This window comes from Asparagus officinalis, chromosome 5 (assembly GCF_001876935.1).
Source record: "Asparagus officinalis chromosome 5, Aspof.V1, whole genome shotgun sequence".
Taxonomy (NCBI): domain Eukaryota; kingdom Viridiplantae; phylum Streptophyta; class Magnoliopsida; order Asparagales; family Asparagaceae; genus Asparagus; species Asparagus officinalis.
Window position 1 is genome coordinate 123,852,706 of NC_033798.1, and position 18,788 is coordinate 123,871,493.

Genomic DNA, 18,788 nt, shown 5'->3' on the forward strand with positions numbered 1-18,788 from the left:
TTGTTTATCTTCTTCTTCTTAAAGAAAACCAAAAATTATAATGGGAAGTATTGCTTCAGAGAGAACTGCCACAGGATGGGCAGCAAGGGATCCAACTGGTGTTCTCTCTCCTTACACCTACACACTAAGGTACTAATTTTTCATATACCCCCTCAATTAATTTCTTGCTCTAACTTTTATCATTTTTGGTAACTAATATGCTTGATTTGTGTGTATAGGGCGACCGGACCGGAGGACGTGGTGATCAAAGTTTTATATTGTGGAATTTGTCACACTGACATTCATCAGACCAAGAATCACCTTGGAGCGTCCAATTATCCCATGGTCCCTGGGTAAGCAAAGTCCAGAGTAAAAAAATATATATATATTTATATATTTGTGTAGTGCTGAATTGTTATCAGGATTAGTTACAATATGGTTTTAAGTGGCTAAACTCCTCGTTAAATTTGAGGGTTAATTAGATTGAGGATAGAAGATTATTTTACGGGTCGCCCTTAAACAGGTTTGGGCCTAAACTAGTTTGAATAAGGAACAAAATTCGAACTTAAAACCGGTCTAGTTCTGGCTCGATCAGTTTTTGCCAAACAATACCTTGTCGTGAGTATAAATGTTGATAAAATAGTTAATATGGCTAAATTATTATTAACGATATTGATGTTGTCGATTAATTTTTTTTTTCTTCCTCCTGGTGAAGGCATGAAGTGGTTGGGGAAGTGGTGGAAGTGGGACCCGACGTAAGTAAGGTCCGGGTCGGGGAAACCGTCGGAGCCGGCTGCATCGTTGGGTGCTGCAGGGAGTGCGGACCGTGCAAATCCAACATAGAGCAATACTGCAACAAGAAGATCTGGTCGTATAATGATAAGTACACCGACGGCAAGCCGACCATGGGCGGGTTCGCCTCTTCCATGGTCGTCGACCAAAAGTGAGTAAACCTTCTGTGTGTGTGTTTTTTTTTTTCAATCAACCAACCAACCTTAAATTAAATTGCAATTATAATGTAGTTTCCTATTTGATTATGAGCTTTGCTACAGGGACTCAAATTATAGGACCAACAGGAGCACATGTGATATCTCTCACTCCTATTGCATAATGAGTAAGGTCTACACATTATACAATAGGAGGGGGACACCTCACTTGTCCCACTGTTGGTCCCATATTTTGAGTCCTCATGGAATTTTTGTTTGATTGTATATGTTTGGGATTGGACCGGAATTTGACGGGTGGCTTAGAGATTTCAAAGGGTTGATCAATCCGTTGAGGAGATTATTTATATAATGTATCACCTAACATTTGGTAGCCAAGGCAAAAAGAATCTTACATTAGTTCACATTATCCTTTACTGATAATACATTTCATTTTATCTTATGTAAGCCTTCAAAATAGGTCGCGTACAAAATCGCTGTCTCTGTACACAAAGCTGCCGGCAAAATGAGATTAATTTACACCATTCATTTATTAAGAAAATAAAAGGTCCGTGCCAGTACAAAAAAAAAAAAAAAAACACATGATTGTCTGCGGCCATAAGCGGAAAAAAAAAAAAAAAAAAAACACATGATTGTCTGCGGCCATAAGCGTTTCAACAATCGTATGAAGTCCGCGGTCTTTCTTTTTTTTTTTTAAGCCAGGCCGCAATAATTTGTTTCCTAGTCCTGCTGCTGAATAATAACAGCTACTACTATTTTGAGGTTGTCTCTTTGTTTCTGGAGTCCACAAACTTGACATCAAAGATAAGAATTTAGCGAAGGGTCAACATCGGAGGTTGGTAGAGGATGGTGAGATTTGGTTAATGGGGTCCAACTTCTCTCTAAAGCTTTCTTATTATGAGTTAGATTAGAAGATGACATATGATAACTTATTAGAAGAAAAAAATGACGTGCGTCTAACTTAGAAATCTCTGGAAGAACAAATGTAAAAAAATACTTTTGAAACTTTGAATAGTTCAAAATAAATATTGCAAATAAAAAAAAACAAAGAAGGGTAGTAACGTGACAACAACCAGGAGATAAAACAAGAAATAGATATTTTTATAGAAAGTTAGAGACCATTTGTATTTAGAATAAAATGAGAAGGAATCATATGAAGCGGTTTGGCCATATGCAACGGAAGCTACTAAAAATAATAATATAATAACCTAACTGAATGAAAGAATAAGATTCATGAACTCGTCTTAAAAAAAAGTATTTGTAGTGGTTGTTACTTACATTTCAAGAATTATCCACCAATTCCGATCAAGAACTAACATATAAATATTTTCCTAAAATAGGTTCGTAGTGAAAATCCCGGCGGGTCTAGCCCCAGAGCAGGCCGCACCCCTCCTCTGCGCTGGAGTAACAGTATACAGCCCGCTCAGATACTACGACCTCACGGCCCCCGGACTCCGAGGAGCCATCCTCGGGCTAGGAGGCGTCGGGCACATGGGAGTCAAGATCGCCAAGGCGATGGGCCACCACGTCACGGTGATAAGCTCATCGGATAAGAAGAGGAAGGAGGCGATGGATGACTTGGGCGCCGACGCGTACTTGGTTAGCTCGGACGAGGCTCAGATGGCCACCGCACTTGATAGTTTGGACTACATTATTGACACCGTGCCCGCGCTTCACCCCTTGGAGCCCTACTTGGCTTTGCTTAAGGTTCACGGCAAGTTGATTATGATGGGGGTCATTAACCAGCCTATGCAGTTCATCACTCCTATGATTATGTTAGGTGAGATCCTGATATTTGATATGGTTTTTTTCCCTCTCTCTTGGTCATCGCTAATATTATGTTTCTTGTTGTTGAATACTTACGTGTAACTTATCCATTTTTGCTCCCTGAATTAGTTGAACAATTACTATTGATGATAGTGAGGCCTTTAGTATTGCGAAATTAATTTGGTAATCTAAATTGTGCATTTGTTGGTTGTGGTATTAGGGAGGAAAATGATTACAGGAAGTTTCATCGGCAGCATAGATGAGACAGAAGAAGTATTGGAATTCTGCAAGAAGAAAGGGTTGACCTCCATTATTGAAATGGTGAAGCTGGATCAGATCAACGAAGCTCTCGAGAGGCTAGAACGCAACGATGTGAGGTACCGGTTCGTCGTGGATGTCGCTGGAAGCAATCTCAACCCTTGATCGAAGAAAACGAAGAAATCGACACGATGAAGTGATCTATATGAGATCATTTCTGCATTTATCCTTGTCTCTCTTTTCTTGATTCTAAAAAAAAGAAAAAAAAAAGAAAGGCCTGTCTGTTTGTACGTTTATACGAGGGATTTCAAACCTGTGTTGTGTTTTTGGATGTTTGGGGTTTGTGGAGTGTGATTTGTATTTGTTATGTGTGAATTATTTGCTTGAAAGTATATTTCATGATCGTTATTATACACCCTAGTTTTTTTTGAAAGTCTGAACAAATGTCAAGCATCATCTCATCCTCAGGTTAAGTTGTTTGGCTGTAAACCAACGGTTGCATACTGAAATATGGCCTCTCTTGACGGCGTCGATTACCACTTGAATAAGGCGATTCTTCCATAAATTTGGGAGTTTAATTCCATAGCATGTTCCCTTCAAAGTTATGTCAGTACAATGTATGAATTTAGGGGGGGAAATCCTATTAGAAACACACTATGGGATATATACATGGAACAGAAGAACATGACACATGTTCCACTATCAATTCTAAATCAGTGCAATCAGTATACAATGTCAGTGCAATCAAAATATGTATGTAATCCAAATGTTATAATAAAGCAATCAAGACACTATTGGTGCAATCTTCAACTTCAAAATCTACATTGAGACTCTCATCACATTTTTCTCTCTCTCTACGTGATTTTCTATAGAGGAATCTTCCTAGGATTTATTTTTCCGTGAATATAGAGAATAGAGAAAATTTTGGGCCTCTGTCACGGGCGTAGAGGGTAGGCCCAAGCTTCAGGGGAGCTTTTGGCCTGCTTTTCGCTGTTTGTACTTCTCTGTTCTAAAGTGCTCGCGAGCATCCACAGGCCCGCGCTCATACACGCGCTATGCCTAGACAAATTAAGCTATTTTCTTCTTTGATCAACTAATAAATACTGAGATTTTTTATAATTCTATTACTTAGTTCAATGGGGTTTCTTATTAATTTCTTCAGTTTTATTTGTCAGTGACAACTGTGGGGTCATATTGAAGATATATATATTTCTAAAACTTGAGCTACGTAATTCGCCCGTGAAAGTTCGTAAGGTTTTTTTCAGCACATGTAATCAAAACTTGAGCTTTTCTACATCACTGGGCCAAACCAATCTAATTTACGAAAGGCCCATTAACAAACAGTACGATCAAAAGAACGGTTCAGATGTCTCGTAAACTATAGTCTTAAATCCACCCACGATCCTTGTCTCCAAATTAAAAAAAAAAAAAAAAGTTAATCAGCGTGCGAGAGCGCCGAGCGGCAACTTTATTTTGAGAGCAGCGAGCGAGAAAAAGAAAGGAGAACAAAGAGGGCGAGAAGGTCCTCGCCTACCACGGCCCCCAACTCTACGAAGCCAAGGTTAGGGTTAGGGTTAGGGTTTCCATTCCTCTTCTTGATTTCTCCTCATTCCTGTTCGTTTAAACATCTTTTCCGCTAAAATTCAGTTCTATTTTCATCGTTATGATTGCTGCGGTAAGTAGTAGTTGTGGATTTAGAATCTTGAATTAGCATTAGGTCAGCTCAAGTATTGATTTTGTTGAAAATCTGGGTGATATCTCAGTGTCACTATAAAAATTGACTAGTGAAACGAAACAAAGTGGGGCTAGTTTGAATCAAAGAACTCTAAACACGAAAATTCTGTTGATCTAGATGTAATTTTCCCTATTTTAGGAATTAAATTTTGTTGATCATTTTTTTTATGAATAGGCTTATGAAAACAAATTTTTGGGCATAACATTTCGTTTTCTTATGCAGTGTTATAAACTCACTAATCTAATGGAACAAAAGTTGATTATAAGATTAGTTAGATGTGAGAGGTTGAGAGACTTTGGTTGGAAATATGAGGTGTGACCGTGTGAGTCTATTAATCATTTCCTTGATTGGTTTCCCATGTCTGCTTACAACAAAAAAGACAACACCAAGTCTGGATAGGAACTAGGATGACCTTCTATATTGTAGGAAAAGTCCAAGTAGGTGAGAGAGAAGTCTTTTTCCCTCACAACTTTTGGAGACATGCATATCCAAGGATGATTTCGACTACAACTTGGGCCTTATAAGCACCAGAAGTTCAAAGGCATGAAGAAAAATTAGTGATAGACTTCAAAAATATCCTATGGCCAAACTTTGCCTCTCTTGGGAGGGATAGGACAGCTGTTTGAGTTTGGTTCCCGACCATCAAAAGAAGCAAATTTTCTCTTTTCAAACTACAATTATTTCTTTTGGTAAATAGAAATTTTAGTAGATGTCTTTCAGTCCTCTTTGATCCAAGGATATGCGTTTCACGCATGTGGAGTCCTATATTGAGTAATCTTAGGGGGCAAGTTTGTTCTTTCTAAAGACATAGGAATGAGATGAATTACCTAACTAGTCACTTGCAGATGAGAGGTGTTGTCATTTCTCGAAAGTGGTTTATCAATTTGATCATGAAACATCACTGAATTGTTGAACCAAACCTATGGTAAATCAGACGGGAATGGCTTGATTTTGATTGAAGAAAATCCTTTCTGTTGGATTGCCCATCTAAACTGGCGGTCACTAAAGAGAAGAATTTGGTTTACCACACGAACATGTGTATGGAGCATGGAAAAATTGTGAATGGTAGGTACAAGGCACATTTATAAATGTTTGTTTGTTTGTGTATTATTGAAATTAATAATTTATATGGGATCAATATTGTTTATCAATTCACATATCATGAGAATTAAAATTACTATAACATTTTATGTTTCCTTTATTATGTAGAGTATGAATCAGAAAACGACTTGTTTTGAACCTACACCAGTTCAGACTGAAACAAAGTTGAGCCTTATGCAACGATTTCAACAAGTGTATGTGAAGTATTGCAGTGTAAGATATATGTCCAAGAAGTGTATGACAAGTGTTTTAAATCGAAACATGTATTATATAAGTGAACACACGTTTGAATAAGTGTATCCATATATTCAAGAAGTGTCCAAGGAAATTTTGGTGTCCGGTACAAATATGACTTCATGTTAGAACTTCGAAGTATACCCATCCTATAGCATTTTCCATGCTATAGCATTTTCCCCTCTCTCCAAAGACCATCATGCTTCTCCTACTATTCCTTCTGTATGACTGTATCATACAAATGGTGAAAAGCATTTCCACTTTATTGGCATCTTTCAGACAATGATTTTAAGGCAACATTTCTAGGCATTTTATAGAGTGATCTAGCAAGTTAGTCGAGTATCGGCACACCTGCCTTTTTTACAATCTGACTGTTTTCAGTTCAATTGCACCATTAATAACTAAATATTAGGGCATTTATTGGACTTAATTCAGTACCTAAGTTGATGGAACAAAATTAAAAAGGACGCATGGGACTGTTATTATTTATAGACCAGTCCAATTTAGTCGATTAGAGTACATTGTGTTTTCCCATAATTGTATGGATGTTAACTTATGGTCTTTCTTCTACTTGAAAACTTAGTTTTTGACTTTTGCCTGCATGTTATATCTCTAGATGTCCATTCTTCATGGTTATACTTGTAATTTTTATCCCTTTCCCCTATCAACTATTGAACTATTGTATGGCATATACACAATGTTTTTTATAATTATTATCCCTTCACTCAGGGATCGTCTTTGTAGCATTGTAGGTATGTGATATATGACTTTGTCGCCTTGGGTGGCTTTTCACATTTAAAACTCTGCTCTCAATTCAAAGAAAAAAAGGACATTAAAATGTCAAGGTGACATTTCTCCTCTGATTTATACTAGTTCCATTTTAGGTTACTAGTTACTAGAAGCCAAATAGGCCCTTAGGAAACTTGCATGTATCTTCTATGGGTAGTTTTTTGGATGTAGATCTCAATTGTTTACACTAGTAGAATTAGAAAACTTGATATAGTTGGAAAAAGGTGCAATCTCCATCTAGGCAAGTTTTTAGTTGTTATCTCATCAATTTAATTGAAGCAGACAAGTCTGTAAGAGCGGATTAATGAATGATCAAGAAAAAATTACCATGAATATTTAAAGCGTGTAATTGCCTGCAAACTGATAGGTGGACGCTTTACATGTTTCACACTGATAGGTGGACGCTTTACGTGTTTCACACTCACTATTATGTTCTGCGTTTGGAAATTTGATCGCTCTCTGTTGCGGATCGTTGTGTTAGATACTAGTTTTGGGGGTGAATTAATATCTAATTATGATTGTTGTAGAGCTTAGTTCTGTAAAAACATTACTATCATTTTAAAATCTTTGACTCCATCTTGTCTTTGTTAAGGTGCAAAAATCAGAGTCACGTAAGGATGAATGGAGATATTATGTCCATTATCTTGTAAGTAGTTTCCTGTTCTTTTTTAAAAAATATTTTTGGCATGTCTACTTTCATGACTCCGTTTGGAGTCTCTCTGGATCTTATTGTTTAAGATGAAAAAATGTTAGGACATGTTTTTAATGTTAATTTATACTTGTCATTTCCAAATGTTTACTAACTAAAACTTGCTATCTTGCAGGGTTGGAGCAAGAAGTAAGTATATATTGGATGCAGTTGATTCAAGTATTATCATTTATGTTGTATTGTGTCAATTCATATTTTTTTAGGAAACATGTTTTGTTTTCTAAATAATTTGTTCCTTTCCTCTCATGCAACACTTTCTGATAAATTTTCCTACTTGCTGGAATGATAAGTTTTAAAATTCTTGTGTTTTTATGGGGTTGAAGGAAGATTATTAACTTATGTTTGACACAACATGTGTGAATTTTAGCGTAAATATTGAGCTGTGCCTGTTTTCAGAATAGATGGTGTATTTTATAGAACCTAGAACACTGAATACCATAGTTTCTCTATTGCTATGCAAATAGCAGAATTCATAATTTGCACAAATTTGAGAGGCTTATGCTGACTTTTATCTTTTCTCAAGGATGCATAGGCATCTGAGATAGGCAGGAGCCTCGCCCCTACATGAAGGTTTTGCTTACTGAGCAATAATGATTCATGAATAAGTTAACAAGCAAAAATAAAAACTTTTTCTTGCTAATTTTAGAAGATCTTGTTGCAGAAGAATGGTATTTGACAGAATGGAGTGAAGCCCAATGGACTTTTGATACAAACTTTACGTGTTCATTTGGATTTATTGAGAATGCTGTCCATGAGTTTTCACATGGACAAATAATGGAATTATATTCATTTTGCTCAAACCAGAGAACAGTACAAATAATGGACTTATATTCATTTTTTTCAGACCATGAGTTCTTACCATCTGAGGTGTAGTTCAAAAGTTAAAGTTTGTAAGTGAGTTGTGGAAAGTCCTAGATTTAAGACTCCAAATGCTGACAGTTATCTTTGCACGTAGATTCTTGGTATATTAAGATTTATATATGGGTTTCTACGCTTGTTCAACCTTCACAAATGCTACGTTGCAAACTTGCAGTGATAGAGTAGATTAAAAGATGTCTCAACAATGTTCTATAACATGGTTCCATTGCACATTCGTTCCGGAAGCACTAGTATATAATCAGATTGTGCTTTGATTAAATGGATTACGCTGAATTACACGAATCAGAAGCTCATAACAATATTCATTTCAGTTGGCTTGTACAGTATAATTTTCTTCCTAACTTAATTGTTATAAGCATGCTTTTTTCTTATAGAAAATAATTGTTTTCCACTTTGGACTTGCATTTACAGCTGGGATGAATGGTTGGAGGCTGACCGTATGTTGAAATTCACCGATGAAAATGTTCGTAAACAAAAGGAGCTCAAAAAGCAGAGCACGGAGAAAAGTTCTAAATCTGGGAGGTCAATACAGAATAAGCCAAAAAGCTCAAATGGTTTGTTTAATTCTCTTAATAGTTGCTTCTTGGTAGTTGCTTGAAACCAACATTGATATCCTTGTGACTGTGAGCTGAGGCTCTTTTGGATGCAAGTGTATAAAGTTATATATGCAAACTTCTATATATTAAAAGCATGCACAAATGGAACATATTTTGCTTTCTCATTGTTCTTAGTTATAAAGTATTGTAATATGCGCTTTCACTGAAACAGATGCAAAATTGGACAAAGAGGAACATAGGAACCTTGGTGAGTGGATATCCTGTCTTAGTTATACATGTTGGCTCGTCAAAAAGTATTTCGAACATCAATTCATGGCTGATCCCATTCTTGAATCATTGATGTTTTCGTTTCTCGCCAGAAATACGTAATTTTACTTTTCTTATTTCTTGTCAAATCTATCTATATCTGTCGATTTGAGAATTATATACTCGAGGTTTGTTCATTTATTATGCTTTTAAAGGAATGTAGTAGGCCATGACTAAGTCTATTTGGATTTTTTGTGAAAGCAACTTAATACCCGGTCCAGCAGTTGTATCTTTTGGGCAGCTGATAACTGTCATATAATTATGGCACTTGGATACTTGGACAATATCACCCTTTATGATTTTTAGGAAGTAATTATTCTGCATTTTCCATTTGATTGGACTATAACAGGGCTGTTGAAAATATGCATTTCTGGTTCTTGGATACTAATGTGCTTTGATTTCCATCCTAAGTAGTTTCCAGTTTTTGCTCGAGTGTACTACCTTGTTAACTGCACTTTAGTTATAAAGGGTGAAAGTTGTCTATTTTTCAATGTTCGATGTGTTGTAGATTTCGATAGTCATTGTTTTGCATTTTCGGTTTGATATGTTTTATATCAGCATCTGATAGCAATTCAAGATAAACAATTTTTTTCTTGGTTGATTCTGAGCCCCATTAGATTTGTTTTTATTTCTGAGTGGGGATGAAAATAAGTAACCTAATGTGTTCACTGTTCACTGAATCAATTTACTTGGGTTGTCTCTCATTAACTGGAGAATTGCTAATGCTATTTTCTTATGTTTGCCCCATTGGGGACGTTTATCTCACAACTAAATCAACTAAAAAGAGTGCAACTTCTCTAACTGGATGGCCGTATCAATAGGGGTTGTTGTTGTTATTCCCCCTCCCTATGCATGAGTTGGTGAATTACTGGTCATGTTCTGATGACCTTATAAACTCATCCGTGATGATTTACCAACTGGCTCTCCGATAGACTCGTAGATAGAATGGCCTTTAATCGACTCCTTTTGGAGCTGAGGGTAAAGAGAAAGATAGAGAAGAAATAGTTTTTTCGCCTGAGTGTTCCTTTAGAGAAGAACCACGCAAATAAATAGGATCCATTTTCCCCTATTTCAGCAATTATAAGAAGTGCAAATGGAGAAAAAAATTAGTTGTAGTGGGTCTTTCAATATAAGGGGGCCTTGCTTTGCGAAGGTTTAGGGAATCTCAGCAAGCTATATTGGGGAAGTGGTTATTGAATAATGCTAAGCAAGAGGAATCTCTGTGGACCATGGTGATTAGAAGGAAGAAAAGATTTATGAGTCAGAAGATCTTCGTAGAAAGAGGAGCACTGCCTCTGCTCTTTGTGTCGGTTATGTCAATGAAACAAGCAACCGTGTTTATGAGTTTTTCATCCAATATTTCACAACCCATGGCATATGTTATGTTGATGAAACAAGCAATCTCTTATGGGTATTGTGTTTGTGTGTTTTTTTTCCTTCTTCTTTTTGGGTTGAGGGGAGGGGAGTGGTGGTGGTGGTTAAAATTGGCCATAATTATTTTATCTTTGAGCAAGAATTGGAGAATTATTGGTCATATGTCGGTTATGTTAATGAAACAAATCATGTGTGTGAGTTTTTATCCAAAATTTCACAACTTATGATGCACTACAGAAGCATGAGAAGCGGCTAACTGCTAACCAAATGTAGCATTAGTGGGTGTCAGGGTATTGGTGTGCGTGCATGCAGAGAGAGATGTTACTTTACTTAGAATTATCCAGAGAGAGATATGTTACTTAGAATTATCCACAATGACTCTGGTGCTTTTCTTAACTTAGAGAGATGTTACTTTACTTAGAATTGTCCACAATGAACCTGGTGCTTTTCTTGACTTAGAGAGAGAGAGATGTTGCTTTACTTAGAATTATCGACATTGACCGTGTTGCTTTTCTTGACTTAGAGAGAGAGAGAGAGATGTTACTTTACTTGGAATTATCCACAATGATTGCGGTGCTTTTCTTGACTTACTCATTTCTCAGTCAAATTTTCACTCATTATAGCCTATGTTACCTACATACTTCTGTCATGAATCCGTATCTTTACCCAATATGGTGACACATACCCATACTCATACCCAAACTTCTTGGACATTCCTTGCATATATGCATACGTTTATTCTGGCATGTACCCAATTAAATAATACATGTTTTAAATTAGAACACTTGTTAAACATTTTCTTGACATAAATCATACACATCCACTTTCTTGGAACTTGTTGGGTTTCCAAATTATGATTTTAATGTCATCTAGTTGTCTAATTAAAACAATAGCGTTTTTACAATATATAATCCACATAATAAAAGGAACATAAAAATGTTGTAGGAACTTTATTTCTCATAATACGGGAATTAAAAATACTGATCTCATGTAAACTATTAATTCCAATTTCAATATATAATGTGTATATAAATATTTATATAACTGTGTCCCCATACCCTACCTTTTGCAAATTTGCCGTGTCCCGTCCCGTACCGATACCCACACCCATGCAACATAGATTATCAATGTTACATTAAACGCTGGGCGCTCCTGGGCGCCGGACTTGGCGCCCAGCGCTTAGACGTCTAGGCGGGCGCCTAAGCGGTTTCTGGGCGGTTTTTTTCTTCTGGGCGGTTTTTTTTTTTAATTGTGATACTTGAAGATAAATATATATACTCAATCAACAATACATAAATACAAAAATACCAACACAACACATATGCTATCCAAAGTATAATAGTCAATCAAAGATGCATACATACTAAATGACAAGGCATATAATATCCAATAACTAGAAGTTTATTATCCTCACAAGTAATAAGAATCTATCAAACTTGAACCAATCAACACAGATTTTTCCTTTTTAAGACTTGAACCCAATAAAAATTATCAACACAGTTACACAAGCCTACAACATCAAATTAATGAGAACCCAAAACTTGAAGACGAGCTCGGAATAAAAAAAAAGGAAATTAAAATCGAAATAAAAAGGATTAGGGTTTTACGAAGCGAACTGTCAGCTAAAGACGAAGACGAAGACGAACTGTCGAAGACGAAGACGAAGACGAAGACGAGCTCGGTTGGAGACGAAGACGAGCTCGGTCGGTCGGAAGTCGTCGAGTCGAAGGCGAGCTCGGTCCGAAGTCGTCGAGTCGAAGACGAGCTCGGCAGGTGAGATCGAAGACGAACTCGGTCGGAAGTCGTCGACGTCGAGTCGAAGACGATTAGGCTTTTTTTTTATTCGGGTTTTTGGGAGCGCCCAGCTCAAAATTTGCCTATGGAAAAGTGGGGCGGGCCGCTTAAGCGGCCCGCTTATCCCTGGGCGGCCGCCTAGGCGCTCCCAGCGCCTAGACGTGGCCGCTCAGGGCTAAGCGACACGCTCTGGGCACCGCCTCCGCCTAGGCGGGCGCCTAGGCGGCCGCCCAGAGCGTGTTTTACAACACTGTAGATTATAGATGAGATCAGAGTTTTGATGTTTTGTGCAACAGGCTAATGGTTATGCTTTTACCTTCTTTTTTTTAAGATGGGATAACTTGTACGGGAACCAATGTAAATTATTGATTATGTAGGAGCTCTTGTCAGTAACCAGTTGACTAGTAATTAGTTTATTCAGGTCTCGGTAAGTTTAAAAACTCCCTAGCACTTATGAAGCATTTTTTTTTTTTTTTATTTTTGGCTGCTTGCTAAAGAAGCATACATTCCTTCTGGAATGGCTTTATGGTTTATTGCTGCTATTTTGATGCTTCAATTTGTTCAGATGGAGCACCAACCTCCTTGACAAAAATGTGTAAAACTAAACGTTCACTATGGTTTCATAGAGAAAAATAAACATTCATAAAGTTTGAGGCATTTTCCCTTGATTGTAGGCACTAAAAAGTAAAGAATTAGACTCCATCATGCCTGTTTTGTTTCATAATTCATTTTATGTATTGAGTCGTTGAACAATAATGCAGGGTCGAGGGGCAAAAAGAGAAAGGGTCAGTCTGGTCTTGAGGTAAGATGTACAATTTTCTTACTACTTTAAAAGACTTTTTTCGGTATATTTGAAATTGTATGTGTGAATATGTGTTAATAGTTTTCTGTTATTTATGGGAATAAGACTGTGCGTCACAACACGCAAGTAATTGTTGATTTGTTGATTGTATTGGTCATGATTAAGTAATTGTTGATTTGTTGATTGTATTGGTCATGATTGTGATTTTTTTTTTGTTTTGTTTTGTTTTTTTCTTTTTTTCCTTTTTTTCTTTTTTAAAGAAAAGGTCCAAAAAAGTAAATTCAGGATCATGATTAACTGTAAAATAGGCAAAAATTATGTCCATCTCTTGGTAGCACATTAGTATATTTCCAAGATAACCTCTTCATAAAACATTATCCATTTGTTCAATTATAGTACTATGCAATTGGACAACTTCACTGATTTGTATAATATATCTTTGACTACAATTTTGTGTCTTTGATCGTGGTATTTAAACTCAAATGGTCCTTTTTGGTATGTTCAATATTACCTTGCACCTTTTTCATTTGCCTCTTGAAGACGTAATGCCACATGGTTTATTTAAATATTATATTGTATCCTAATGTGAGATTTTTCACTCCCAAAATTGAAATCGTAAACCTTAAAATGTCTTTCAATGTACCAATTATATATCATAATTTAAATTTTGGCAAAAAATGAAACAATTTCCAGTTGATTGGTTGTGTATGTTTCAGATTTTTGACTCTATAGGTTGATCATTGTTCTAAATATTGAATGTCAGGGACATGGCAGATGGAAAAAATTCCATATCTCGGATGCTGGAAATCGGGGATATATAGGAAATATTTAATAAATATCAATGATTTATAGTGGATAATGTGTGTCTGTTTATCATCAATGTTCTACTTGATGTACCAGAGAATGGAGCTGTGGAGAAAGTTGGTATCTTTTGCAAAACATTTCCGAAAGAATTTGATCTCAATTGAACCCTATTTATTCTTTCTGATTATTCACGTAAGCAGACATTTGCTTGGGTTTAGGGCTCAATTGAATCATAATTCCAAACCTATCTTTTAAAACAAATAGAAGTGCAAATCAACATTGCACATTTCAGCCCTTTTGTGGACCGAATTGTCACCTGACATCGGGGAAATCATGATATATCGCCTAAATATTGCCAAAAACCATAAAGGGCATTGAGCATTTTGTTTTGCAGGAAACTTTATAAAAGGATATGTCGGCAGATGTATTAGTCATGTTGGGGATAGTTAAAACAATGAGCTTGATTACTATTTTCTATGATAAATACCCGCCTTAGATAATGAGACAGTGTATCTATGTGCTAGAGCCTGGATAGAGGTGTAGTTAGCAAAATTATTTGAATAATCTTCAAGGCAAATAGAACACTAACATACAGTTTTGTTTGTTTTCCGGTTGCATGATTGTCTGATTTAGTAGTTCAGGTGGAAGTTGTAAACCCACAATTCTCAATTTATATCTTAGGATTATCTTGACTTTAACCTATTAGAGCATCTCCAACAGCTTCTTCAAAATTTTCTTCAAAATGGGGAAGCAAAAGTCATATTCTCCAACTAATTTTTACACAAACTCCAACAGCTTCCCCATTTTGAAGAATCAATTTTTTCCTCTAAAAATTTGGAGAATGCTGCAGATTTGGGGAAGCTTCCCCATTTTTTCTCCTCCATCCAAATTTGGAGAATGCTGCAGATTTGGGGAAGCTTCCCCATTTTTTCTCCTCCATCCCTATTTTGGGGAAAGAGATGGGGAATCTGTTGGGCCAAAAACCTAACTAAATTCTCCAAAAGTGAGAAATGGGGAAGCTGTTGGAGATGCTCTTAGAGCCATTTGTCTAGTTTTCTATCTGAAAAATATGGTATGCATGGATGGATGTTGACAATATTGCTCTAATTGAAATTTTCAAGAGCCTTTTAGATGATGAGTCTTGATGACTCAAAAGTGATTCCTTAGCTCTATGATGGTTTGGTTAGATTTTTTCTCTGTTTAAGATTGTTTGCAACCTTACATAACTTATATTAGGTAAACCAAGGAAATTGTCTGGTAGTCTCTCTATTCTATTTGCTTAGAATTATATGAAATTGATGACTTACAGAAAGTTTTGTGTCTAATTTTCATGTCATTTTGAGCTGCTAGTTTGTTACTATTGTGAGCGTATTTTCTTCCTTCTGTGAGTATGAAATATCCCAGTAGTCTGGTCTTGCTACGTTGTTTAGTAAAATGTTACACGCTGGAACAGCAATAAAGCCTTTTATCCCAATTTTTTGATATTAAGTCTATGAAGACTTTTTCTCTATTCAGCCCTTACTGGATGTTCTTTCCTCTTCTGATCAACCATCATGCCTAACTTTGTTCAGAATCTTGATAGCATTTCATTGTCTGCCTGACATTATTTGTTATGTCTCACAAACATTTCATAGTCCCTTAATTTCTTGTCCAATGAGAGGTAGCCATTCCTTTGTTTATCTTTTAGTATTATTATTATTCTCTGCTTCTTCTATTGACTATTTCGATTTATGATCTTATAGTTTCTTTGTCTTGTCTCCTCGTTTTCTATATTTTTGCTAGTTGAAATATTCTATTTCTTTGAGCTCTAATGATATTTTCCCTCTTAGTAGTTGTTTTACACTTTTACTTTCTAAGGACAGCTATTACATTAGAAGAAAGGATATTGTGTTATTGCTACTCAGTCCCTATGGTTGTTTTCATATTGTGTTACCTTACCTCTATCATTAATTCATGAGTGGTGCATGCTACCAAAGAGAAACAAAGGATCTATTCCATGTACATTGACCCACGGGACAAAGAAGAGGGGTGTTGTCAATTTCAATGAGTGGGAAATCTAAGGCTAGGTTAGTTTTTGAGAGGGAGATGAAAAGTAAAATGGTGGAGGTTTTACTGTGGGAGTTATTCCAAGGGGAGTATGTCAAATTTGTCCAAACCAAACATCGTTAACAAAATTAAATGGAATGAAACAATTTAAGTGCAAGAAAAAACTTGTGGTATATGAGTGCAAAGTTAGGTAAACTATAAGGTATTAAGTTCTATTTAGCCTAATCACTGCATCTGATGTTTTTTTGTGGTTAGTGAGTTAACTACTAAGAACTATTATAAGCTCCAACTTTTTTTTTCAGAAACTTTTATCATCAGTATTTAGATTCTGATGGTCCATACTGTATACATCCTGCTAGGAGAAGGAAACGAGATCACAAGACAAGCTTGCCATATTGCAGTTCCCTTTGACCCTTAAGAAGCAGCTAGTTGATGATTGGGAGTTTGTGACTCAGCTTGGTAAGGTAGTTACATCCATTACTGTTATTTTTCTCCCCATATTATTTTAGCGTGCTATTAAGATTTGTAGATATTTATAAATTTGATTGTTGCTTATTCGCTCTGATCAATTCTTTGACATGCTCTGATTGTTTTCACTAGATTATTTGCACGTTCTGAATGCATTTTACTAGATTTAGTGCTGCACGTGTAGATCATAACTAGCTTCTAAAAGTCGCTATGCATCTTTATGTTCTGCAAATATTAGTCGTCGTTCAGTAAGCTTCGAGTAATGTACCTAGTCTTTTCTGGGTTGAAAATGCCTTTTGAGACTGCACCTGAGCAGATTTGTATCATTAATCTCCCACTTGTAGTACAGTTGTTATCACTTGAGCTAGGCTCATCTTTATGCTAGATTGTTAGATAGTTTATGCTGTATTATGAATAATACCAAGTAGCCAGTATAAATTGTTAAATATAAATGTCTAAATTTAACTTCGTTAAGGGGGTTTTGCACTAAAATACCGTAAATTTTTTCATTAGAGAACTACAGTTAGCATCTTACTTAACCTAACTAGTAGTAGTTTTGTCTAAGTTGATAGCACAAACAATATCTATTGAGGCAGCATGTTTAAATCCACCATTTGAATGTAACGATATAAAGACTTGGTCTTTCATTTTCTAATTACAGTTATATCGAGCTTCTTGAACTTGTAAAATTCCTCGCAGAGCAAGTGACTGGTAGTTTCAACAAATCCAGAATTCTTGTTGGTAATGCAAGGCTGAGAAGGAGATGTGTGGACAAATATATTGTTATATGATTTAAAGAGACTTTGGTCTTATTTCAGTGTTCTTTTAGAGTCCAATAACAGGCACTGGCAGATGAAAATAGGTATGTTCTCACATTAATAAGCACGGTGATGATGATATTATGTAAGTTTGCATCATCATGGTTCATGTTTTTATGGTAAATGGAAGTATTCTAGTTTTATATTGAATTTTGGGAAAATGTCCCGTATGATGATTACTATGTCAATGCAGTTTAGGTAGTGATAATGGAGAAGAATTGTGTTTTAACTTGTAAGGTTGTTTATGTTCTATGTTACTTGCTTGTTTGGTTCATTGGGGTGAGTTATTTGTTAGGTAAATCCCGTGTTAGTCGTTTGGTTCATTGGGGTGAGTTATTTGTTAGGTAAATCCCGTGTTAGTTGTTTGGTTCATTGGGGTGAGTTATTTGTTAGGTAAATCCCGTGTTAGCTGCTCTAGGTAACACATGGTATACCCAATGCATCTTTCAGAGGGACTTCAAAGCTTTCAAAACTCCCCCCCCCCCCCCCCCAACAAAAAAACAAAAAAAAACCCACACACACAATAACCCCCTCCTTCCAAAAAAGAAAGAGAAGAAATGAAAAAAGACCTAAAGATATTTGGAGTTTCTTCCAACAAGGGAGTTAACATGAATTTGTTGTCTTTGCAGCTTGTCAAGCTTCCTCGCTCACCAAATGTTGATGATATATTAAAGAAGTACCTTGATTATCGGACCAAAAAGGATGGCATGTAAGTTCAGCATCACCTTGATTTAATTTGGTTACTTGAAGTTCATTGAAAATCACTCCATCCTCTTGACTTAAATGTTCAGAAAAACACCGAGTCAAGTCTCTTTAGTTGCCTATAAATATGGAACTATATACTTCTATATTGTATGTATTTGCTACCGATTTTTTATCTTGTTCATTGTAAAGATCAGAAAATTAATTAACACATTTTATATTTTAATACTCTTTCTTACAGCTATCTTTACGGTTTCTACTATCATTTACTTATAGTTGTAAAAAATTCTGCTATCATGTACTAGGCGTAACACACACATATTTGTTCCATAAGTTCAGTTTGATTGTCACATGTAGTGCGAAAGTTGTTTTTTTTTCATACAGGACACTGTTAATTTGTGACTTCCATTACGAACACATGTAGTATTGCGTCCTGCACGCATCGCGTGCACAAGAAGACAAAAGGTTTTGTGAATTGCAAGATACTCATAAAAAAATTAATGCTTTTTTTTAATCTTATCAGTTATCATCAATTATTAAGTTGTTGCAAACACTTTCTTCGCACAAATGGGTATTGTGCATGCACGCATCACATGCATGGGGAGTATTAGCTGTAATTGTGTTCCTTTGCACATTTATCTTTTGTTCCATTTCCTGTAAAAATACCCCCCACCCCCACCCACAAAAAAATAAAAAAAATAAAAAACAAAACAAACCCCAAC

At 36.0% G+C, this 18,788-nt stretch overlaps 2 protein-coding genes across 2 annotated transcripts in view; both read left to right on the plus strand.

The window, feature by feature from the left end:
* Positions 1-3,361, plus strand: LOC109841100 (probable cinnamyl alcohol dehydrogenase). The gene is made up of 5 exons (XM_020409968.1): positions 1-129; positions 219-332; positions 695-922; positions 2,264-2,703; positions 2,911-3,361. The coding sequence occupies exons 1-5, from the start codon at positions 41-43 to the stop codon at positions 3,111-3,113; spliced, it is 1,074 nt and encodes a 357-aa protein (XP_020265557.1). The 5' UTR covers positions 1-40; the 3' UTR covers positions 3,114-3,361.
* Positions 3,564-18,788, plus strand: part of LOC109842549 (protein MRG1-like) — a 20,461-nt gene continuing 5,236 nt past the window's right edge. The window contains exons 1-9 of the mRNA XM_020411414.1: positions 3,564-3,701; positions 4,432-4,509; positions 7,400-7,453; positions 7,632-7,645; positions 8,807-8,949; positions 9,164-9,199; positions 13,188-13,228; positions 16,438-16,542; positions 17,994-18,073. Of these exons, the coding sequence (XP_020267003.1) occupies positions 3,564-3,701; positions 4,432-4,509; positions 7,400-7,453; positions 7,632-7,645; positions 8,807-8,949; positions 9,164-9,199; positions 13,188-13,228; positions 16,438-16,542; positions 17,994-18,073 (689 nt within the window). The remainder of the gene's footprint in view (positions 3,702-4,431; positions 4,510-7,399; positions 7,454-7,631; positions 7,646-8,806; positions 8,950-9,163; positions 9,200-13,187; positions 13,229-16,437; positions 16,543-17,993; positions 18,074-18,788) is intronic.